This window comes from Stenella coeruleoalba (genome assembly GCF_951394435.1).
Source record: "Stenella coeruleoalba genome assembly, chromosome: 9".
Taxonomy (NCBI): Eukaryota; Metazoa; Chordata; class Mammalia; order Artiodactyla; family Delphinidae; genus Stenella; species Stenella coeruleoalba.
In genome coordinates, this window is record NC_137155.1 from 86,789,633 (window position 1) to 86,815,115 (window position 25,483).

The 25,483-nt window shown below is 39.5% G+C and overlaps 1 protein-coding gene across 1 annotated transcript in view; it reads right to left on the reverse strand.

Moving 5' to 3' along the window:
* The window catches only part of SLC35B4 (solute carrier family 35 member B4), a 36,394-nt gene extending 12,111 nt beyond the window's left edge, over positions 1-24,283 (reverse strand). Inside the window, exons 1-3 of the mRNA XM_079931306.1 lie at positions 23,965-24,283; positions 3,957-4,070; positions 737-839 (exon numbers count right to left, since the gene is read on the reverse strand). Coding sequence (XP_079787432.1) covers positions 737-839; positions 3,957-4,070; positions 23,965-24,041 — 294 coding nt within the window. The 5' untranslated portion in view covers positions 24,042-24,283. The remainder of the gene's footprint in view (positions 1-736; positions 840-3,956; positions 4,071-23,964) is intronic.
* Positions 24,284-25,483: the final 1,200 nt, after the last annotated feature.

The window sequence follows — 25,483 nt, forward strand, 5'->3', positions numbered from 1 at the left end:
CAGTGCTCGGAAGGTCATCTTGGTCATTATAATCAGCTCTGGAAAGTTGCTTTAGGGACAGCACATTCCATCTCACAAAAATCTCAGGCCACACAGAAAAGTTATCATCCCAATTTTTACCTATTTTGCATTCTTCTGCAATCCTAACTATATTCCCTCTTGAGTTTCTTTCCTGTTCTTCTGGGAACACTCTGTTCTTATTTATATACAAACTAGCTCTCCCACCATGCATGAGGCAAAGATGAAAACCTCTGCTGCTTTGGAAGAAACCCTACCTTCATCAAGAATTTCCTTTTATGTAATTATCTGAAGTCTCTATTTTCAAAAAAAATCAGAAAAGAGAAGTATCTATATCATGTACTAGAAGTCAACGTAATTTCATGGAAGAAACAAAGAGTGATGAGAAATAAGTTAAATAACATTCATAGCAAGAACGAATATAAAACCAACCAGATGAAGAAAATTAAAGGTAAAATCTGTTATCCAGGGAAATTTTAACCTTCCTTTTATTAATCACCTGTAAGACCTCTGATAAATAAAAGTAAACCACCCACTTTCATATTTTTTTGCCCTATTTCTCAGATGAAAGCCAGCCTCTGCTTATTCATCCATGAGACCTATTCTTACACCCTAGACTTTACTCCTTATAGGCTCTTTCTACTTCTGTCATGTGTTTAATGGACCCACTTGGCTGCATTTTCCAGAGGAACATGTTCACATGAGCCGGCAGACTTACAGATCTAAATATCATGTGCAGGGGCATGGCGATGTTGAGATTCAGGGCGTAGTTGTTGACCACGCTGACGGTGAAGAACATGGTCACCATTATGGCGTAGTACCTGAGAGGCAGAGACGACAGCTCATCACACAGGATCCACGATTTCAAGAAAATCAAGTAGAGAAGGAAATACATATTTTTGGTTTAAAAAATCTTGTGCTTATTTCCTCTGGATTAAAAGATCGTATCACTATTATCATGTGAAGTCAAGCACCAAGTACATAGGAAAATACTTCACAAAGCCAGAATAACGTGGAAAAAGTTTGAACTACAGAATGTGTTCCAAGAAACACTATTTTAATATTTTTCTAGTATGTACAGCAACTATAAATGAGGCTTCAAAAAGAGTTACCTGATAGACAGCAATAGGTTTTTTAAAGTGAATGGATAATTTTTATTATTGTATCAGTTCTTTGTATATAATTTTCATGTAGCTCTAAAGAACTTAAAAATTGTTAAACTCTCTCAAATATTTCCTCTGTACACTTGTTTATACTATTAATTTTCACTGTTTCTAAAGAAAAGATGTGCTAAGTCAAGGCTTACTTTCACCCTAGCAACTGTTAAAATTATCCCACCTTGAACCAGTGGCCTCCAAATTAATGAGGGCATCATTTGACTTGCATAGATTTGTATTTAAAATTAGGGCCCCTGTTTTTTGAGACTGTATAGGTCTTTAAATAATAATAAAAAGCAAAAACTAAAAGAAATCCAGGAACTCTAATCATTTAGAAAGATAAAGGGATGAACACAAATAACAAGTTATAAATAAATTAATTAATTACATAATTTTTAAGATGCCTTTCATACATATTAGCTTAAACCATTTAAAATGCCGTTTTTTGGTAGGTCAAAAGGGGTTGAACATCAGCAATTTCATATGATTCAACCTAATACATTCAACAAGGGAAAATAATAAGTACATGGCTAAAGAATGCAGGGCAAAGGTGAATAAGTGGTTCCACATTCTTCAGGAATTGTCGAAAGTCTTTGAGCACAGATCCCCATCCTTTTCACCTTTGCACATCTGGAGAAGATGACAGCAGTGCGTCTCAAGTTATCTTCCCTGACAAGAACCAATTTTGCGTTCCTGGTGAGGTAGGGGGCTATCTGCCCGTGCACACCAGGGCTAAAAGAACACAGTCTGGAAAGTCTGAAGAGCTTTACAATGAATGCAGAACACAGTAATACACACATGCAAAGTTACTGGTGAGAACTACTTCACAGCTTATAAATAATATACTGCTGGTGATTTCACAAGCTTTCTTGCCCAATTTTCCTAGTTCAGTCTTGAAAAGATGCCATCTGGAGATAGAGGTCATCAAGTTCTTTCAGGATAATTAATTCCAACTATTCCACATCACTGCCTACATAGTATTGCCTAGAAATCGCTCATGGGGATGAACGAAAAGAGCAAGATTTTGATTACGGCTTCCCAGATAGAAAATAAAATAGGCGGCACGAACTGCACACATGGGAGCATGGTTGCTAGGGCAGGTTCACGGGGAGCCTCCAAGGGCAGGTTAGGGAGTTTGGGCTTCACTTTGAATCTAACGGTGACCTGAGTGCATGTGGAGTGGGTGTTGTGATACAATGGTAGGAAGTTGAAATGGAGGGATGAAGAGGTGATAGGCAGGAGGTCAGCCAACCAGGCTATTATTATAAAAGTCATGGCGAGAGTGAATACGTTCCTGAACTGTGCTAGTGGCAGCCAGAGAAGAAAGAAATAGTGGAAGGAGGAGGGAAAGGACCAGAGGAATCAAAAAATGCTGGGGTTCCTACTCTGATATAAATGCTGGTCTTGGGAGCAGAAAGTTTTATGCAGATACTAAAGCCAATGGGGGAAGGGAAAGTATTCAGAATATTTAGCATCACCTTGGGATATTTAAAAATACAATATTAGTAACAAAATTCAGCCAGATTTTCTACAGCGGGCTACTCAGGAAGGCTGCAAAATAACACCAATGAATCTTAGCCAGTCCTTGGATGCATTCACACCAGAACGTCCCTCTCAAAGGGATTAAGTGACACTATCCTACTAAATACAACTGGATGGATTACACTTTGTATGTGTGTGGTTCTTTCTTTTAATTTAACAACAAGGACCTATTGTACAGCACAGGGAACTCTACTCAGTATTCTGTAATAACCTATACAGGAAAAGAATCTGAAAAAGAATGGATATATGTATAACTGAATCACTTTGCTGTACACCTGAAACTAATACATTGCAAATCAACTATACCTCAATATAAAACAAAAATAAAATTAAATTTAAAAAATACACTTTGAGGGCTGCCCTGGTGGCGCAGTGATTGAGAGTCCGCCTGCCGATGCAGGGGACACGGGTTCGTGCCCCAGTCCGGGAAGATCCCACATGCCGCGAAGCGGCTGGGCCCGTGAGCCATGGCCGCGGAGCATGCCCATCCGGAGCCTGTGCTCCGCAACGGGAGAGGCCACAACAGTGAGAGGCCCGCGTACCGCAAAAAAAAAAAAAAAAAAAAAAATACACTTTGATTTCAAGTTTCTCACAGCAAGAATGCTGTTTTCAATACACTGTTCGTTATAAGATCTGCCCTGTTTTCTGTTTGGCCCCATGAGTACAGTTATGCAAATTTGGACTAATGGATGGAGGTCTGGAAGCAACAATTTTACCTTAGCTTGCAGTTCATTTTCTTTTGATTGAGGTGACAGTCACATAACATAAAATCCACCATTTTAAAGTGAACAATTCGGTGGTATTTAGTACACTTACAATGTTGTGTAACTACCACCTCCATCTCCAAAAGCCATTAGTCTTTTAAAAGTAACAATGATACCACTCTTAACATATTTGATAACTTTACCAACAAGAGGAAAATATGCATAACTGGTTAAAAATTGGTTGTCACACCAGGCCTTTGACCATATACCAGACAGACACAGACAGACACACGCACACATATATATAGTTGCCTCCATCAGAGTTATTTTAAGTGTCATGGCAGGAATTTTATTCTAAGAATAGGCTCCCTGCAGTGTCACAATGTATTAAATTCAGAAAATGAATTATTCTACTGATATATTTGGTACCAATCTTATAAAACGATGCCTCATATTCCTTTTGTATACATACCAGAAAAGCTCTTAACTTAGAAAAAAAAAAAAAAGGCTAAAAAGAGACTTCAATGCGCCATACCTTATTGGGATAGCTGGATGCTTCCTTCCCAAGTCAGCTTCAAAGAGGAAGCCTTCCACAGCGATAAATAAAAATTGTGCAAATGTCACGATGTTCCCGCATCCTGGATGCTTCCTGTGTAGTGAATAAAAAGAAAAAAAAAAAGACACAGAAAACTGAGATAAAGAGCACTAAGAATTGTTTTATTCATAGTTCAGAATAACAGGGAAGATGGATTTCTGTTACCCATTGTCCTTCTTTATCTCAGTTTTCATATCCCACGGATCACACACACTTAGCAACAGACCCACAGAGAAGAACGTCAGCTTTCTTCCTTTACTCTTGCACGGGTATAGCAGGCCATGAGTAAGAATGATAACGCTCGTTCCTAGAACTATGATACAATTTTCCCGGTAAACTGTAGGAAGTTGGTCACAGGTTCTCGTTGAGATCCTCACTTAACCAAGAGGGCTTTAGTCCAGATCCTCGTCAGCTTGGGCACAAGGCCCAAGGACAGAAACATGCTCAGATCTCCTATAATGTTTACATATCCTCCCAACCAGGATATCTCCGAGACTGCTGTCAGTCAAAGACTCCTACCCAGTGTTAATGACAGGGATGTTACCTTAGACAGAATCCTCATGGGGGCAACAATGGTGGGGGGCTGGGGGCGGAATCTTCCTATTTTTCTAAGTATAAAGCAAGGGTTATATGTACAGCACATAAGTCCATATACAGTGTACCTGCAGAGAGATGATTAGGAAAAAATGTCTACAAAGGGTCTTTGGTGGGGGTGGGGGGAGGGCCAATAATGAGGACAGGACTGAGGAGCACTGCTGCTGTCTTACTAGTCTCCACCACCCTTAACACAAATGTATCAGGGATTCAACAAACGTTCGTGGAATTCAGTGGAACCTCTTCAGTGATCTACTCAAGGGTTGGGGAATCTTCCACAGTGACCGTTACGAGCAAATCTACAAGGTAGAAAAGTTCCTCTGATATCAATCCCTCTTGAGGCACTCTGTAAAAGTTAGTTACTTCAAATGTTGTGGTTTTCTTGAGCTTGTCCTCCATGAGGCACTGCCCAATCATTGGAAGAAGGACAAAGTGAGCAGCTGTCTTTGTTCTCCTGAGGCCTCCAGAGTTCCCACATTACCAATAAACGCATATTACGAAATATAGTGCCCTGTTCTGCATTTTCATCTTAACCAAAGACATTTACCCAAACCTACTGATGAGAGGGATTTAACTGTATTATTATATATTAATATAATGCTATTTATTAAAAACAACTCCATTCTCTATTGGTGTTATTAATATTAAACAGCAGTGCCAAGGATCACATTCTTAAATACTCCCATCAGGCATAAAAATAAACAACGCCAAGCCTAAGCCATTCCTGTGCTCACCATCGGAAGCGAACTCCTGTTCCGCTTTAGGCTCTACTACCTATGAAGGTGTCCTTGAAAACTGCTGCTCTATATCCAATTCAGCGTTTTCTTCTAGCACACCTTATGTTTGAGGGACAGGAATCCATAAATAACCATGTAAGACATTTCCCTCAGTCTAGGAGCTAATTAAAACCATTAGCCTAAGTATGACTGACAGAAGAAGGAACCTTAGCTCCAGATAGTTCCTAGCACAGTGCTTTTCAACCCTGGCCAGGCTGCTCTTTAATAACCATAAGCCTGAGAAGCCTCCCCCTCCCAGGTGGGGTGGGGCTCTGGATTTGAGGGCTGGGAGGGGTGTGTGTGTGAGTGTGTGTGTGTGTGTGTGTGTGTGTGTGTGTGTGTGTGTGTGAGAGAGAGAGAGAGAGAGAGAGAGAGAGAGAGAGAGAGAGAGGGAGAGAGAGAGAGAGAGAGAGTCATAGGGTTGAGAGCCAGTCCACAGTGCTTAAAAGCACACAATGACACGCAGGATATCCAGCTATGCTGCTAACCTTATGACAGTAGAAGTTTATTACCCTAAGTTTACTTTGCTTATCTTTAAAATGGGAACAGTATTAGGGCCTATCTCATTGGTTTATTGTAGAGTAAATAAGCCAGTCCCTGAAACACACTTAACAGGGGGGAAAAGGCAAAAACTAAAACACTAGGATACCTTCAATCTAAGTATAGGAACCCTTTTAAAGACATTTATGTTGAGCAATTTTTACCTGTAAAAAAGAAGTGATGTGTTTTTAACGTCATAGGATTCAATGAGAAAATATACATAAATCGCCAAGCACAAGACTTAGTCCAAAAAGAGCTCATTATACTTCTTGTTTTCCCTTCCATTTTCTCTTTCCTGAAAGCTTAGGACAATTCAATTAAAGAGTAATTATCAAGAACCTATTGTGTGTGCAGGTAGGTGCTGGCTGAGAGGGAGCTGCCAATTGAATGAGACCTGATCCCTGCCAAACACCGAACGTGAGACAGTAGGAACCCAGTGCCCTGTGGGGATGGTTAGAGGACCGTTCTATTCATCTTCACACCACCAATCTCTGGGCACCGAGTCTGGCTTTCACCCAAGCAACTGAATGAATGTGGATGTCTCACTTTAAGCAAACATGATCTAGAATATGAGGACTGTATGAAAGTTAAAAATAAACTATTTTGAAAAATGATTCACTTTTAAAGTGTATTCTTCATAGGATGTTGTAAAAGGCATCATAACAGGATCGTATCAAGGTGGCAGAGGAGTAGGACATGGAGCTCACCTTCTCCCACAAATGCATCAAAAATACATCTACATGTGGAACAATTCTCACAGAATATCTGCTGAACACTGGCAGAAGACCTCAGACTCCCAAAAGGGCAAGAAAATCTCCACATAACTGAGTAGGGCAAAAGAAAAAAGAACAAAAGAGAGAGAAAGGAATCCGGATGGGATCTGCACCCCTTTTGGGGAGCTGTGAAGGAGGAAAGGTTCCTGCACCCGGGGAAGTCCCCTCACTGGCAGCAAAATCAGCTGGGACAGAGAGGGAACTTCAGAGCCTCGGAGGAGAGTGCAGCACCCTGTTTGCAGAGAGAGACCTGCATAGAAGATCAGTGCTGCCAGCACTCCCCAGCTTGGGTCGCTTGTCCACTGGGGAGAGTCGGGGCTGGGTGCTGAGGCTCAGGCTTCGGAAGTCAGACCCCGGGGAGAGGACTGGTGTTGGCTGTGTGGAGACAGCCAGCACACGCGGAGGAAAGAGACAGCAAATATCCAAACCCAAAACCACCCTCACGCCAAAAAAAATTAAACCCACACAAGCTACACAGGGACACTGCCACATATAAATAGCCCTCCAAGACTACAGTAGATAATTGTTTCTCCTAAACTCACACAGTAAGAGAAATACAAGCAAAATGAAGAAGCAGAGGAACTACTCCCAGTTAAAAGACCAAGAGAATTCCCCTGAAGGAACAAACAATGAAACAGACCTCATCAGTCTAATAGACGCCAAGTTCAAAAAACAGGTAATGAAAATACTGAAAGAATTAAGAAAGGCTATTGACAGGAATGCAAATTACTGTAAAAAGGAACTAGAAACTATAAGGAGGAGCCAAGAAAAATTTAAAAATTCGTTTGCCAAGACGAAAGCTGAGGTAAAGGCAATGAATAGAATGAATAATACAGAAGAAAGAATAAGTGAGCTGGAAGATAGAATAATGGAAATTACCCAATCAAAACAGCAGACAGAAAGCCAAATGAAAAAAAGAAAAAATGAAAGCAATAAAAGAGACCTGTGGGATAATATAAAGCATGCCAATCTACATATAATAGGGATTCCAGAAGGAGAAGGAAGAGAAAAGGGGGTTAAAAATGTATTTGAAGAAATTATGGCTAAAAGCTTCCCAAACCTAAAGAAGGAAACAGATATCCAGATACAGGAAGCACAGAGGGTCCCAAACAAGATGAACCCAAACAGACCTTCACCAAGACATATAATAAAAATGGCCAAAGTTAAAAAGAGGATTCTAAAGACAGCAAGAGAAAAACAAAGAGTTAATTACAAGGGAACCCCCCATAAGGCTATCAGCTGATTTCTCTACAGAAAACACTGAGGGCCAGAAGGGAGTAGCAAAATATATTCAAAGTCTTGAAAGGGAAAGATCTGCAGCCCAGAATATTCTACCCAGCAAGATTATCATTTAGAATAGGAGGAGAAATAAAGAATTTCTCAGACAAGCAAAAACTAAAAGAATACAGCAATTCTAAAGCTATCTTAAAAGACATATTGAAAGGTCTGCTCTAAATAGAAAAGAAGCAAGAAGATACAAGAAGGAGGAAATCACAACTGGAAAGTAAATCACTTAGCCAGTAAACAGATCAAAAAGAAAAAAAAAACCTACTTGTGAAAGTGATGATAAACACAAGGAACAGCAAAAGGATAAACATGAAGATGTAAAAAAGACGTCAAAATCATAAAATGTGGGGAAGGAGGGTAAGAAAATGCAGATTCTTTTTTTTTTTAGGATATGCTTGAGCCTATACGACTACCCATCTAAAGCAAGCAGATACAGGAAAGGGGGTTAACATACTTGAATAACAGGGCAACCACAAATCAAAAACATACGATAGATTCACAAAAACCAGAAAGAACACAAGCATAAAAGGAAATCACCAAACCACAAACAGAAAAACAAAGAAGATACAAAGAATCAACTGGAAAACAAAATTTAAAATGGCAATAAATACATATGTATCAATAATTACCTTAAATGTCAATGAACTGAATGCTTCAATCAAAACACATAGAGTGGCAGACTGGATTAAATAAACAAGAGCCTACAATATGCTGCCCACAAGAGACCCACCTTAGGGCAAAGGACACACATGGATTGAAAGTGAGGGGATGGAAAAAGATATTTCATACAAACGGAAATGACAAGAAAGCAGGAGTTGCAATACTCGTATCAGACAAAATAGACTTTAAAGCAAAGGCTATAAATAAAGATAAAGAGGGACGCTATATAATGATAAAAGGATCAATACAAGAAGAGGATTTTACACTTGTCAACATATATGTACCTAATATAGGAGCACCCAAATACATAAAACAAATACTAATAGACAAAGGGAGAAATTGATGAGAATACAATAATAGTAGGAGACTTTAACACCTTGCTCACATCAATGGAGAGAGATGCTAAATGATACAACAGAACAGTTATATTTAATTGATATTTGCAGGACATTACATCCAAAAAAAAACCCAGAACACACATTCTTTTCAAGCGCACATGGAACATTCTCTAGGAATGACCACATACTAGGGCACGAGACTCACCACAACAAATTTAAGAGTATAGAAATTATATCAAGCATCTTCTCTGACCACAGCAGTATGAAACTAGAAATCAACCACAGGAAAAGAACTGAGGAAGAATGAAAAAAAGATTACATGGGGACTAAACAACATGCTACTAAAAAACCAATGGGTCAACGAGGAAATCAAAAAGGAAATTAAAAATTACCTTGATACAAATGACAATGAAAACACAACCATACAAAATCTATGAGATGCAGCAAAAGCAGTTCTTAGAGGGAAGTTCATAGCAATACAGGCCTTCCTCAAAAAATAAGAAAAATTTCAAATAAACAATCTAACCTACCACCTAAAAGAATCAGAAAAAGAAGAATAAACAAAACCTAAAGTCAACAGAAGGAAGGAAATAAATAAGATAGAGATTTAGAAGACAATAGAAAAAAAATCAATAAAACCAAGAGCTAGTTCTTTGAAAGGGTAAAGAAAACTGACAAATCTCTGGCCAGGCTCACCAAGAAGAAAAGAGAGAGAACCCAAATAAACAAAATAAGAAATGAAAAAGGAGAAAGCACAAGTGATACCACAGAAATACAAAAAAACATAAGAGAATACTATAAAAAATTATATACCAACAAATTTGACAACCTAGAAGAAATGGACAACTTTCTAGAAACATACAGCCCACCACACTGAATCAAGAAGAAATACATTATTTGAACAGACCAATCACTAGAAGCGAAATAGAATCTGCAATTTAAAAATACGCCCACGGGGCTTCCCTGGTGGCGCGGTGGTTTAGAGTCCGCCTGCCGATGGAGGGGACACAGGTTCGTGCCCCAGTCCGGGAAGATCCCACATGCCGTGGAGCAGCTGGGCCCGTGAGCCATGGCTGCTGAGCCTGCGCGTCCGGAGCCTGTGCTCTGCAATGGGAGCGGCTACAACAGTGAGAGGCCCGCGTACCACAAAATAAAAATAAATAAATTTTAAAAGTAAAATAAAATAAAAATACGCCCCACAGGGACTTCCCTGGTGGCCCAGTGGTTAAGACTTCACCTTCCAATGCAGAGGGTGTGGGTTCGATCCCTGCTCAGGGAGCTAAGATCCCACATGCCTCATGGCCAAGAAACCAAAACACGAAACAGAAAGAAATATTGTAATGAATTCAATAAGACTTTAAAAATGGTCCATATCAAAAAAAACTTAAAAACAAAAAAACTCCCTACAAACAAAAGTCCAGAACCAGATGACTTCACAGGCAAATTCTACCAAACATACAAAGAACTTATACTGATCGTTCTCAAACTCTTCCAAAGGATTGAAGAGGAGGGAACACTCCCACAGACATTTTATGAAGCCACCATCACCCTGATATCAAAACCAAAGATACCACCAAAAAAAGAAAATTACAGGCCAATGTCTTTGATGAATATAGATGCAAAAATTCTCAACAAAATATTAGCAAATTGATTCCAACAACACATAAAAAAGATCATACACCACAATCAAGTGGGATTCATCCCAAGTTCACAAGGATGGTTCAACATAGGCAAATCAATCAATGTAATATACCATATTAACAAAAGAAAAGTCAAAAACCAAATAATCATCTCAACAGATGCAGAAAAAGCATTTGACAAAATTCAACATCCATTCATGATAAAAACTCTTACCAAAGTGGGTATAGAAGGAACACATCTCAATATAATAAAAGCCATTTATGACAAACCCACAGCCAATATAATACTCAATGGTGAAAAGCTGAAAGCCTTCCTGCTAAAATCTGGAACAAGACAAGGATGCCCATTCTCACCACTTCTATTCAACACAGTATTGGAAGTCTTAACCACAGCAACCAGACAAGAAAAAGAAATAAAACGTATTCAGATTGGAAGGAAAGAGGTAAAATTATCACTATACGCAGATGACATGATACTATATATAGAAAACCTTAAGGACTCCACACAAAAACTACTAGATCTAATAAATGAATTCAACAAAGTAGCAGGATACAAGATTAACATTCAGAAATCAGTTGCATTTCTTTATGCTAACAATAAAATATCAGAAAGGGAATGTACAAAAGCAATAATACCTTTCAAAAATCACACACACAGACACAAGGAATAAAACTGACCAAGGAGATGAAAGACTTATACGCTGAGAACTATAAAACATTAATAAAGGGACTTCACTGGTGGCGCAGTGGTTGAGAATCTGCCTGCCAGTGGAGGGGACACGGGTTCGATCCCTGGTCCAGGAAGATCCCACATGCACCGGAGCAACTAAGCCCGTCCGCCACAACTACTGAGCCTATGCTCTACAGCCCTCAAGCCACAACTACTGAGCCCACGTGCCACAACTTCTGAAGCCATTGTGCCTAGAGCCCGTGCTCGGCTACAAGAGAAGCCACTGCAATGAGAAGCCTGCACACCACAAAAAAGAGTAGCCCCTGCTCGCTGGAACTAGAGAAAGCCTATGTGCAGCAATGAAGAACCAACAGAGCCAAAAAAAAAAAAAAAAAAGACTTAAACATAAGACATGACACCATAAAATTCTTAGAAGAGACCATAGGCAAATCATTCTCTGTAATATATCACACCAATGTTTTCGTAGGTTAGTCTCCCAAGGCAACAGAAGTAAAAACAAAATAAACAAATGGTACCTAATCAAACTTACAAGCTTTCGCATAGCAGAGGAAACCATAAAAGCAAAACAAAACAAAGAAAAGACAACCTACGGAATTGGAAAAAATATCTGCAAATTATGCAACTGACAAGGGCTTAATCTCCAAAGTATACAAACAGCTCATACAACTGAACAACAACAAAAAAACAACCCAATTGAAAAATGGGCAGAAGACCTTAATAGACAATTTTCCAAAGAAGACATACATATGGCCAGTAGGCACATGAAAAGATGCTCAGCATCACTAATTATTAGAGAAATGCAAATGAAAACTACAATGAGGTACCACCTCATACTGGTCAGAATGGCCATCATTAAAAAGTCTACCAATAACAACTGCTGGAGAGGGTGTAGAGAAAAGGGAACCCTCCTACACTGTTGCTGGGAATGTAAATTGGTGCAGCCACGATGGAAAACAGTATGGAATTTCCTCAGAAAACTAAAAATAGAATTACCATATGATCCAGCAATCCCACTCCTGGGCAAGTACCTAGACAAAATTATAATTCAAAAAGATACATGAGTAGGACCTGTGAAGAAGGGGAGAGGCAGCATGTGGAAAGGAGGGCCTCTGGAGTGTGGTGTTACACAGTTTGCAGAGCACACTAGACACAGCAAAAAATTAGAATATCTTCAGAGGAACTCAAGAGAGTGATCAACATTAATGTGTCAGAAGATCGGAGGAAGAACCAAGATGGCGAAGTAGAAAGACGTGCTCTCACTCCCTCTTGCGAGAACACCAGAATCACAACTAGCTGCTGGAAAATCATCGACAGGAAGACACTGGAACCCACCAAAAAAGATACCTCACATCCAAAGACAAAGGAGAAGCCACAATGAGACGGTAGGAGGGGCGCAATCACAGTAAAATCAAATCCCATAACTGGTGGGTGGGTGACTCACAGACTGGCGAACACTTATACCACAGAAGTCAACCCACTGGAGTGAAGGTTCTGAGCCCCATATCAGGCTTCCCAACCTGGGGATCTGGCAACAGGAGGAAGAATTCCTAGAGAATCAGACTTTGAAGCCTAGTGGGAATTCATTACAGGACTTCAACAGGATTGGGGGAAACAGAGACTCCACTCTTGGAGGGCACACACAAAGTAGTGTGCGCATCGGGACCCAGGGGAAGGAGCAGTGACCCCATAGAGACTGAACCAAATCTACCTGATAGTGTTGGAAGGTCTCCTGCAGAGGCAGGGGGTGGCTCTGTTTCACCGTGGGGACAAGGACACTGGCAGCAGAAGTTCTGGGAAGTACTCCTGGGCATGAGCCCTCCCAGAGTCTGTCATTAGTCCCACCAAAGAGCCCAGGCAGGCTCCAGTGTTGGGTTGCCTCAGGCCACACAACCAACAGGGAGGGAACCCAGCCCCACCCATCAACAGTCAAGTGGATTAAAGTTTTACTGAGCTCTGCCCACCAGAGCAACAGTCAGCTCTACCCACCACCAGTCCCTCCCATCATGCTTCCTAGATAGCCTCATGCACCAGAGGGCAGAGAGCAGAAGCAAGAAGAACTACAATCCTGCAGCCTGTGGAACAAAAACCACATTGACAGAAAGATAGAAAAGGTGAAAAAGCAGAGGACTATATACCAGATGAAGGAACAAGATAAAACCCCAGAAAAACAACTAAATGAAGTGGAGATAGGCAACCTTCCACAAAAAGAATTTAGAATAACAATAGTGAAGATGATCCAGGACCTCAGAAAAAGAATGGAGGCAAAGATCGAGAAGATGCAAGAAATGTTGAACAAAGACCTAGAAGAATTAAAGAATAAACAAACAGAGATAAACAATACAATAACTGAAAAAAAAACTACACTAGAAGGAATCAATAGCAGAATAACCGAGGCAGAAGAACGGATACGTTACCTGGAAGACAGAATGGTGCAATTCACTGCTGCAGAATAGACTAAAGAAAAAAGAATGAAAAGAAATGAAGACAGCCTAAGAGACCTCTGGGACAACATTAAACACAACAACATTAGCATTATAGGGGTCCCAGAAGGAGAAGAGAGAGAGAAAGGACCAAAAAATTGGTCGAAAATTTCCCTAACAGGGGAAAGGAAATAGCCACCCAAGTCCAGGAGCGCAGTGAGTCCCATACAGGATAAACCCAAAGAGAAACACACCGAGACACATAGTAATCAAATTGGCAAAAATGAAAGACAAAGAAAAATTATTGAAAGCAGCAAGGGAAAAACAACAAATAACATACAAGGGAACTCCCATAAGGTTAACAGCTGATTTCTCAGCAGAAACTCTACAAGCCAGAAGGGAGTGGCATGATATACTTAAAGTGATGAAAAGGAAGAACCTACAACCAAGATTACTCTACCTGGCAAGGATCTCATTCAGATTCGATGGAGAAATCAAAAGCTTTACAGACAAGCAAAAGCTAAGAGAATTCGGCACCACCAAACCAGCTCTACAACAAATGCTAAAGGAACTTCTCTAATTGGGAAACACAAGAGAAGAAAAGGACCTACAGAAACAAACCCAAAACAATTTAGAAAATGGTCAAAGGAACATACATATTGATAATTACCTTAAACGTGAACGGATTAAATGCTCCAACCAAAAGACACAGGCTTGCTGAATGGATGCAAAAACAAGTCCCATATATATGCTGCCTAAAAGAGACCCACTTCAGACCTAGGGACACATACAGACTGAAAGTGAGGGGATGGAAAAAGATATTCCATGCAAATGGAAATCTAAAGAAAGCTGGAGTAGCAATACTCATATCAGACAAAATAGACTTTAAAATAAAGAATGTTACAAGAGACAAGGAAGGACACTACATAATAAAGAAGAAGAAGAAGATATAACAATTATAAGAAGAAGATATAACAATTATAAATATATATGCACCCAACATAGGAGCACCTCAATACATAAGGAAACTGCTAACAGCTATAAAAGAGGAAATCGACAGTAATGCAATAATAGTATAATAGGGGGACTTTCACACCTCACTTACACCAATGGACAGATCACCCAAACTGAAAATAAATAAGGAAACAGAAAAGCTTTAAATGACAAAACAGACCAGATAGATTTGATATTTATAACACATTGCATCCAAAAACAGCAGATTACACTTTCTTCTCAAGTGCGCACGGAACATTTTCCAGGATAGATCACATCCTGGGTCACAAATAAAGCCTTGGTAAATTTAAGAAAATTGAAATCTTATCAAGCATCTTTTCTGACCACAATGCTATGAGAGTACAAATGAATTACACACGCACACACACACACACACACACACACACAAAACGTAAAAACACACAATCACATGGAGGCTAAACAATAAGTTATCAAATAACCAAGAGATCACTGAAGAAATCAAACAGGAAATCAAAAAATACCTAGACAAATGACAAAACACGATGATCCCCAATCCTATGGGATGCAGCAAAAGCAGTTCTAAGGGTGAAGTTTATACCTATACAAGCCTACCTGAAGAAACAAGAAAAATCTCAAGTAAACAATCTAACCTTACACCTAAAGGACCTAGAGAAATAAGAACAAACAACACCCAAAGCTAGCAGAAGGAAAGAAATCATAAAGATCCCAGCAGCAATAAATGAAATAGCAACAAATAAAACAATAGCAAAGATCAATAAAACTAAAAGCTGGTCCTTTAAGATAAAGAAAATTGATAAACCATTAGCCAGATTCATCAAGAAAAAGAGGGAGAGGACTCAAATCAATAAAATTAGAAATGAAAAAGGAGAAGTTACAACAGACACCACAGAAATACAAAGCATCCTAAGAGACTACTACAGGCAACTCTATGCCAATAAAATGGAAACCTGGAAGAAATGGACAAATTCTTAGAAAGGTAGAACCTCCCAAGACTGAACCAGGAAGACAGAGAAAATATGAACAGACCAATCACAAGTAAAGAAATTGAAACTGTGATTAAAAATCTTCCAACAAACAAAAGTCCAGGACCAGATGGCTTCACAGGTGAATTCTATCAAACATTTAGAGAAGAGCTAACATGCATCCTTCTCAAACTCTTCCAAAAAATTTCAGAGGAACGAACACTCCCAAACTCATTCTATGAGGCCACCACCACCCTGATACCAAAACCAGACAAAGATACTACAAAAAAAGAAAATTACAGACCAATATCACTGAGGAATATAGATGCAAAAATCCACAACAAATTACTAGCAAACGGAATCCAACAACACATTAAAAGGATCATACACCATGATCAAGTGGGATTTATCCCAGGGATGCAAGGATTCTTCAATATATGCAAATCAATGTGATACACCATTTTAACAAATTGAAGAATAAAAACCATATGATCATCTCAATACATGCAGAAAAAGCTTCTGACAAAATGCAACACCCATTTATAATAAAAACTCTCCAGAAAGTGGGCATAGAGGGAACCTACTTCAACATAATAAAGGCCATATAAAACAAACCCACAGCAAACATCATTCTCAATAGTGAAAAACTGAAAGCATTTCCTCTAAGATCAGGGACGATACAAGGATGTCCACTCTCACCACTATTATTCAACACAGTTTTGGAAGTCCTAGCCATGGCAATCAGAGAAGAAAAATAAATAAAAGGAATACAAATTGGAAAAGAAGTAGTAAAACTATCACTGTTTGCAGATGACATGATACTATACATAGAGAATCCTAAAAATGCCACCAGAAAACTACTAGAGCTAATTAATGAATTTGGTAACATTGCAGGATACAAAATTAATGCACAGAAATCTCTTCCATTCCTATAGACTAATGATGAAAAATCTGAAAGAGAAATTATGGAAACACTCCCATTTACCATTACAACAAAAAGAATAAAATACCTAGGAATAAACCTACCTAGGCAGACAAAAGACCTGTATGCAGAAAACTATAAGACACTGATGAAAGAAATTAAAGATGATACAAACAGATGGAGAGATATACCATGTTCTTGGATTGGAAGAATCAATATTGTGAAAATGACTCTACTCCACAAAGCAATCTACAGATTCAATGCAATCCCTATCAAATTACCAATGGCATTTTTTACGGAACTAGAACAAATCATCTTAAAATTTATACGGAGACAAAAGACCCCGAATAGCCAAAGCAGTCTTGAGGGAAAGAAACGGAGCTGGAGGAATCAGACTCCATGACTTCAGACTATATACTACAAAGCTACAGTAATCAAGACAATATGGTACTGGCACAAAAACAGAAACATAGAGCAATGGAACAAGATAGAAAGCCCAGAGATAAACCCACGCACCTATGGTCAACTAATCTATGACAAAGGAGGCAAAGATATACAATGCAGAAAAGACAGTCTCTTCAATAAGTGGTGCTGGGAAAACTGGACAGCTACAAGTAAAAGAATGAAATTAGAACACTCTCTAACACCATACACAAAAATAAACTCAAAATGGATTAGAGACCTAAATGTAAGACCGGACACTATAAAACTCTTAGAGGAAAACATAGGAAGAACACTCTTTGACATAAATCACAGCAAGATCTTTGTTGATCCACCTCCTAGAGTAATGGAAATAAAAACAAAAATAAACAAATGGGACCTAATGAAACTTCAAAGCTTTTGCACAGCAAAACAAACCATAAACAAGACGAAAAGACAACCCTCAGAATGGGAGAAAATATTTGCACATGAATCAACGGAAAAAGGATTAATCTCCAAAATATATAAACAGCTCATGCAGCTCAATATTAAAAAAAACAAACAATCCAATCCAAAAATGGGCAGAAGACCTAAATAGACATTTCTCCAAGGAGCACATACAGATGGCCAAGAAGCACATGAAAAGCTGCTCAACATCACTAATTATTAGAGAAATGCAAATCAAAACTACAATGAGGTATCACCTCACACCAGTTAGAATGGACATCATCAGAAAATCTACAAACAACAAATGCTGGAGAGGGTGTAGAGGAAAGGGAACCCTCTTGCACTGCTGGTGGGAATGCAAATTGATACAGCCACTATGGAGAACAGTATGGAGGTTCCTTAAAAAACTAAAAATAGAACTACCATACGACCCAGCAATCTCACTACTGGGCATATACCCAGAGAAAACCATAGTTCAAAAACACACATGCACCCCAATGTTCATTGCAGCACTATTTACAATAGCCAGGTCATGGAAGCAACCTAAATGCCCATCGACAGACGAATGGATAAAGAAGTTGTGGTACATATATGCAATGGAATATAACTCAGCCATAAAAAGGAACGAAACTGAGTCATTTGTTGAGATGTGGATGGATCTAGAGACTGTCATACAGAGTGAAGTAAGTCAGAAAAGAGAAAGACAAATATTGTATATTAACGCATGTATGTGGAACCTAGAAAAATGGTACAGATGAACCGGTTTGCAGGGCAGAAGTTGAGACACAGATGTAGAGAACAAACGTATGGACACCAAGCGGGGAAAACCGTGGTGGGGTGGGGATGGTAGTGTGCTGAATTGGGCGATTGGGATTGACATGTATAAACTGATGTGTATAAAATTGATGACTGATAAGAACCTGCAGTACAAAAAACAAACAAGCAAACAAATAAACAACTAATACTAAACTTTCTTTGGGTTATTTGTATGGAAATATGTTAATATGTTTCAGACATTACATGAAATTTCTAAAAATCTTATATGATCTGGTATAATGTTATAAGTCATAATTCTAGTTATTACTTTAAAATGTATATCTCAGAAATAACTAAATTTCCTTGTCAATTACATTATTATGAACTTTCATCAAATCTTTAACCGTGGTCATTTTTAAGTCTTTTGTCATTTACAGACAGTTCTGGGTGTACTGATGGTTTTGCAAAAATGTTCCTATAAAAGGGTTTCATCTTCAAGGAATTCATGGAAAAGACTCTGACAAGTACAGGTTTCTGGTAACTGACTATACTGTTCAACTGAATGAATAAGCATTTTCAGAACTCTAATGGAAAACTGATGAATTCATAAAAGTGCTAACAAAAGATCAAGATAAAAAAAATTAATTACCTGGGACTGAGTGAACTGATGAGGATGATTATAATTTTTGTGACTTTCTGTTTGAATAAAAAAAAAATCCCACAAGGACTCAGAGGCAAAAAATATACAAATCAATTTTCACTGCAAAGTAAAGGAGCTGTTACAGTGGAGGATTCCTGGACTGAATGCTAATATTATGACATAGTGTGAGTGTGTTTCGTGTTTGGTAATTGCAATCAGTGTTGCTTTTGTTGTGGTCATCCACTTACAATGCTTGGTCTCAGTTTATTTATCTCTTGTAAAAATAAAATACAGTGTGTGTGTGTGTGTGTGTGAAAAAAAAAAAGATACATGCACCCCTATGTTCATAGCAGCACTATTCACAATAACCAAAACATGGAAATAACCTAAGTGTCCATCAATGGATGAATGGATAAAGAAGATGTGATATATACAATGGAATACTACTCAGCGATAACAAAGAATGAAATAATGCCATTTGCAGCAACATGGATGCAACTAGAGATTATCATACTAAGTGAAGTAAGTCAGACAGAGAAAGACAAATGCCATATGCTATCATCTACACATGGACTCTAAAATATGGCATAAATGAACCTATCTATGAAACAGAAACAGACTCACAGACATAGAGATCAGACTTGTGGTTGCCAAGGGGGGTAGGGAGGGATAAGGATGAACTGGGAGTTTGGGGTTGGTAGATGCAAGCTATTACATTTAGGATGGACAAACAACAAGGTCCTACTGTATAGCACAGGGAACTACATTCAATCTCTTGGGATAAACCATAATGGAAAAGAATATGAAAAAGAATGTCTATATGTGTACAACTGAGTCACTTTGCTGTACAGCAGAGATTGGCACAGCATTGTAAATCAACTATACTTCAATTTTTTAAAAAATGTTAAAAATAAATAATTGAAATCAGGATCTTAAAGTGATAGCTACGTCCCCATATTCATTGCAGCACTATTTGCAATACCTAGTAAAGATACAGAAACAACTGAAATGTCCATGGACAGAAGAATGTATACAGAAAATGCGGTATAAACATACAATAAATATTATTCAGCCTTAAAAAAGAGGGAAATGACACCATTTGCAACAACATGGAAGGCATTCTAAATGAAGTCAGCGAGTCACAAAAGGACAGAAGGACTGCATGATTCCTCTTATATGAAGCATCTAACATAGTCAAACTTACAGAAGCAGACAATAGAATGGGGATTGCCAGGGTCGGGGGGAAGGGAAAATGGGGACTTGTTCAATGGGTATAAGTTTTCAGTTATACAAGGTGAATAAGTTCAAAAGATCTCTGAAAATCGTAGTGCATATGGTTAACAATTCAGTAGTGCACACTTAAGAATTTGTTAAGAGGGTACATTTCATGTTCAGTGTTCTTACCATAAAAAAAAAGGGAGCACAAGGGAATTTTGGAGGTGATGAATATGTTTATTACCTTGATTATGATGATGGTTTCATAAGTGTATGCATATTCATCAACTTGTATACCTTAAATGTGTCCAATCTTTGTTTATGAATATACTTCAACAAAGGTATAAAAAAGTTAAAGCTATTGAAAACATTAAAAAAATTAAAATAAAAAATAAAAGGCATCATAATAATTTTTAATTTTATCTTTATTTATGGAGGTAGTTATTATTACGGCCATTTCATTGCTAAGACACTGAGGGCCAAATGGCACAGAATTAGGTAAGTCTCCCAGGGCCACCTGGCAAATAAATGGTGTTTGCAGACCTCCATATTATTATCATTGTTATTATTATTATTTTTTTTTTACAATTCAGTGGTTTTTAGTATTATATTTAAAGTTGTGCAGTTATTACTATCATTTAATTTTTAGGACACTTCCAAAAGAAATCCCATACCCATTAGGAATCACTCCCTATTTCCCCCTCCCCTTGACAATTCTAATCTACTTTGTCTCTATTTCCATAGGATTTTTATATCTCCCTAATGTACTCACATAATTCAATTTTTAAAAAAATCAACTTACAGAGCTTTTTAAGAACAGAATGCTGTATAGCTACCAATGGAACTATTTATCTTAACTTGAATAAGTCACTTTAAAACTTCAGGGTACAAACCTGGATCCTTTTCCCCTGAATTGCTTGTTTTCTTTTAGTAATAATTCTTTTTTAAAATAAATGTATTTATTTATTTTTGGCTGTGTTGGGTCTTCTTTTCCGTGCAAGGGCTTTCTCTAGTTGCGGCAAGCAGGGGCCACTCTTCATCGCAGTGCGCGGGCCTCTCACTATCGTAGCCTCTCTTGTTGCGGAGCACAGGCTCCAGACACGCAGGCTCAGTAGCTGTGTTTTCTTGAACTTTATTCCTTAGGTATTATAATCACTAACTGCAAACAGTTTCTCTTTGAATTCTCTTTGGCAAGAATACAAATTATTACTTTTTTAAAAAAGAAGCAACTCTGAAGAGAAAGAATTAGGCAGATAGTTTATGGCTTCTGTATTTCTTATTCTAGATTTAGAAAACTTCCTTATTTGATTCAACATTAGGCACTTGATGAAAAAATAAAATGCGAAAAAGAAAATGTTTCAGATTGTTTTCCTGACATAAGACACCTCGCCTAGTTAGTGAGCTGATGTGTATCTTGTTTCCAAGGTAGAATGTAAACTCTCTCAGAAGGGAGATCAAGGCACTCATTCATTACTTCACATCTGCCCTGCACACTGCATGGGCGCTTTATATTTTATTATAGGTCCCAATTATAAGTATGAAATCAGAAAAGAAAAACCTAAATTTGTTCTCCAACTTGGGGGAAAATGGTTACAAATGCTCACTTCTCCCTACAAGTCAGTTTAGCATTTCAATTCATACTTAGTGTTCCAAGGAAGCTATATAAGAAGCACAGTTCCTGCTCTATAAAAATTTATTAGCGTTCCACTGTGATGTCCCAAGATAAAGTCACAAATTATGAGAAAGCCAAATCTACAAAGAACCTTAAAAGACCATCTGGTCCAACCAGCTCTTATTTTCTTGATCTGAAATATGATAAGTTGGAGTTGCCCAAGCAAATCAGGACAAAGCTGCTATTCAGTTTGGGGTACCACTCATTAAACTAACAAATGTACCCCTTACCACATTATGAAAACCCATTGCTGTATGCAAACATTCAGATGTACAAGAAAGATAAGGAATGATGTTTTTTTGGGGTTTTTTTTAACAAATTATTCTAAGTATTCTAAATAGAAGATCCAATAATGCAGAAAAACATCCTGTAAAGTTAGATTTACCCACAACTTTTCAGGAACAGCTCATAAAACTGGGTGTATGTATATTGAAACAAAGGTTGTGAGAAGGGGAACCTATTACGAGCTTCAGGCTTTGCACCTGCAGCTCATTTAATCCTTCAAAATCCTGGGAGGCTGGCAGAGCTATCACCGCCCTTTCACAGCTAAGAGAACAGACTCAGGGAGACCAAGTAACGTAGTTAAGGGCTCACAACTGGTTAAAAAATAAATTTAAAAAGGCCCTCAGTTACTAACATAACGTATTCTGATGTCATACAGCCTTTGGCAAGGTTTAATTCAATGGCATATTCGACACAAACATTACACTATTATTCTCTGACCTTCATTTCCATGGCTGGCCCGATTTTATCACATTTTTATATTTTTAAACCAATTTCCAAAGTGACCTTTCTTTGAAGTGTACCAGCTGACAGCTGGTACGGCTGTGAATGTACTGTAAATGACAGATACATTTTTTTTTTCATTTTCACTTCCCTCACTGCCTACTCCAGAGAATGACAAATGAAAGATTTTAATCAATACTTTTTGCACATTAAAATTTCAAGCTCTGTAATCGCAAAAATTAATGCCACAGAGTTTACCTTAAGCAAACTGGTTGCTTCAGAATGACTTAATCAATGTTATCATGAAAATAAAATACATTTCTAGCCGGCACCACAGGAGGAAATGGGTGACCAAAGCCTCAGGGCTGCTCAAGCTCAAAAATAACAGGAACGTTGAAAAAGGTATTGGACTAGGAGTTTAGATTCCTGGATTCCACTTCTGGTTCTGCCACTTACAAGTAGTAAGAGACGACCTAACTTCCTGGGACATGTTTCACTTTCAGTAAAACAGAGAATATAATTCTTGACCTATCTTGTACACAAGATTGTTCTGATGGTCAATGGAGATAATGTGCAGATTTAAAAACATGGTGCTAAACAGTACCATAGATATTATTTTATAGGTGGAAAAAGGAAGCCCAGAGAGGCTAAATAACTCGAAAACGTCACACAACCAGGGGATGACAGAGCCAAAGACGGGAACCCCTGAGATTTTCAGTCCTGAGCTTTATAGAGTCCACCTGTTGTCTTTAACGGCTTCTACTCAATGAACTTTGCACATTATTACTCAACATTATTTGCGTGCCACCTCAATAAAACTACCCTGGTGTCCCTTTGGGAAAGTGTCATAACCATTCTTGATTTATAAAGCTACACCTCAAAATGCAAGCTTCCTGATTTAATATCTTAATGCTGGAAAGGCTATTCCCGGTCAATTGGACCGACCTGCAGCATAAGAATTCGTTCTACTACATCCGCGAGAGGCATATTGGGCAAAGTACTCACAACCATCTCTAAGGCCAATAAAAGAACTTCTTTGCAGCCCACTTTAAAACAACTGAAACTTTCTTTGCAGCGTGTACCAAATCAGATTGCTTTTTAAGTCCAAGCTTTGCTCACTCCATATATATGGCATTAGCAGGATCGAGAAAAGAGCTGGGGGAACCTTGGGTTCTGCCACGAGCTCCCTGGGAAAAAAAACTCTCCAGGCTTCAATCCCCCAGAGTGTGAAAAGAGGGTGACGACAGCAAACACCCCCAGTGTTCCCCTCGAGGGATGCTGAGAAACTATTGGGCGGGAGAGCGGACGGTGCGCAGGATGACTGAGCAGCCGACTCAGCGGGGTCCCAAGCAGCCCAGTGCAGACACTGGGCGCAGGCGGTCCCACCCCGGGCCCCGCCCGGCTAGGGGGGGGACTGCGCGTGGGGGTGCCCCTCCCCCGGCTTCTTTAGTGCGACCGGCGGGGGTCACTCACCGGACCAGGAGCTCTAGGAAGATCACGTTACTGCAGCAGCCTGCGAAAACCAGGCCCACCGCGAAGGCCGGGCGCATGGCCGGGGCAGGGTAAGGAGAGCGAGCGCGCAGAGGAAGCGCCCGCCTAGACTGCTACCCCAGGAAACCCGGCTGCCGCCTCGCCGCGGCACTGAACATCACCACCGTCCCGGAGTGCTGCTCTCCCGAGGCCGTCGCTGTCTCCCTTTTCCCGGCGGCCGCCACCAACGCTGCCGGCGAGGAGCTGTAGTTAGCCGTTAGCCGGGGCCCCATTCATCCGAAGGGCTGTCCGAATCCGGGCCAGACTACACTTCCCAGAATGCTGCGCGACCGTACGTCCGGCTGCGTCGTAACTCGCTTCTGCCCGGCAGCTCCACCGGAGAGGAGAGATAGGCGAGGTGCCCGTCATGCCTCGCGCGGTAGCAAGCCGCGGGGCTTGCTGGGAAGTGAAGTTCCAACGTTGTTAATGTTGTTTCTTAAGAGGCCGCCAAGGGCTCTGAAAGGGATTCGTCCAGCACTTTCACGGTAAACTCACAGCTGACGGCACTAGAGGTACACACCTGTGATTGCTTGATCGTTGGAAGTATTCTAGTATCTGAAAATTCTCCTGAATTGGGAGAAAGGAGAAATTCTCTGAACTTCCTTCTCTACCTTTTGAAAAGAACATTGGACTCGGGAAGTTCTGGGATTGAATCTTGGCTTAGCCACTAATCAGCTTGGCTATCTCAGGCAACTGCTTTCTCATCATAGGTAAAGATGGGAACAGTTAATGCCCATCTTACCTGGCTGTTGTGAGGATTAAAAGCTATGATCACCTGGGGATCTTGTTAAAATGCAGGTTCTGATTCACTAGACCTGCTGTGGGTCCTGAGGTTCTGCACTTCCAACAAGTTACCAGGTGTCAGTGATGCTACAGATCTGTCAAACACACTTTGAAGAGCACAAGCCTATAAACCAGCTGACTCTGGAGCCCTTTCCATCCCACCCGTCTCACTGGCTCAGGGACTCTGGGCCAGCCAACCAGCCACCCAGGCTCCTCTTTCCCTGTAGCCTACAGTCAGGCTCAAACAAACTAACTTGTCCTTCTCCTTCACTTTAACACTGAATATCTTTAAAGAGTAATCTATATTCACGGTCTCCGCTTTTTACTCTCATCAAAGCCAGGTTATTGAAAGTAGCCTCATTTAGAGCCCTAATGACCTCTCAATTGTCCAAACCAAATATCACAGGCTCACCTTACTTGATCTCGCCACGGCTTTCGACAATGAAAGCTCAATCCTCTTGACATTCTCTTGTCCCTCTGCTCATAAGACACGAGCGGCCTGTTTCTCTTTCTACTTCTCTGACTTATCTTTTTCAGTTTTCTTTTTGGGCTTTTCCTCCTCTGCCCACTGAGTTCTCCTAACAGAGCTCCATCATTTGTCCCTCCTCTGTTTCCCTGAACACTTTCTATTGGTTATCTCATCTCCATAACTTCAACCATCACCATATGTAACTGAGAT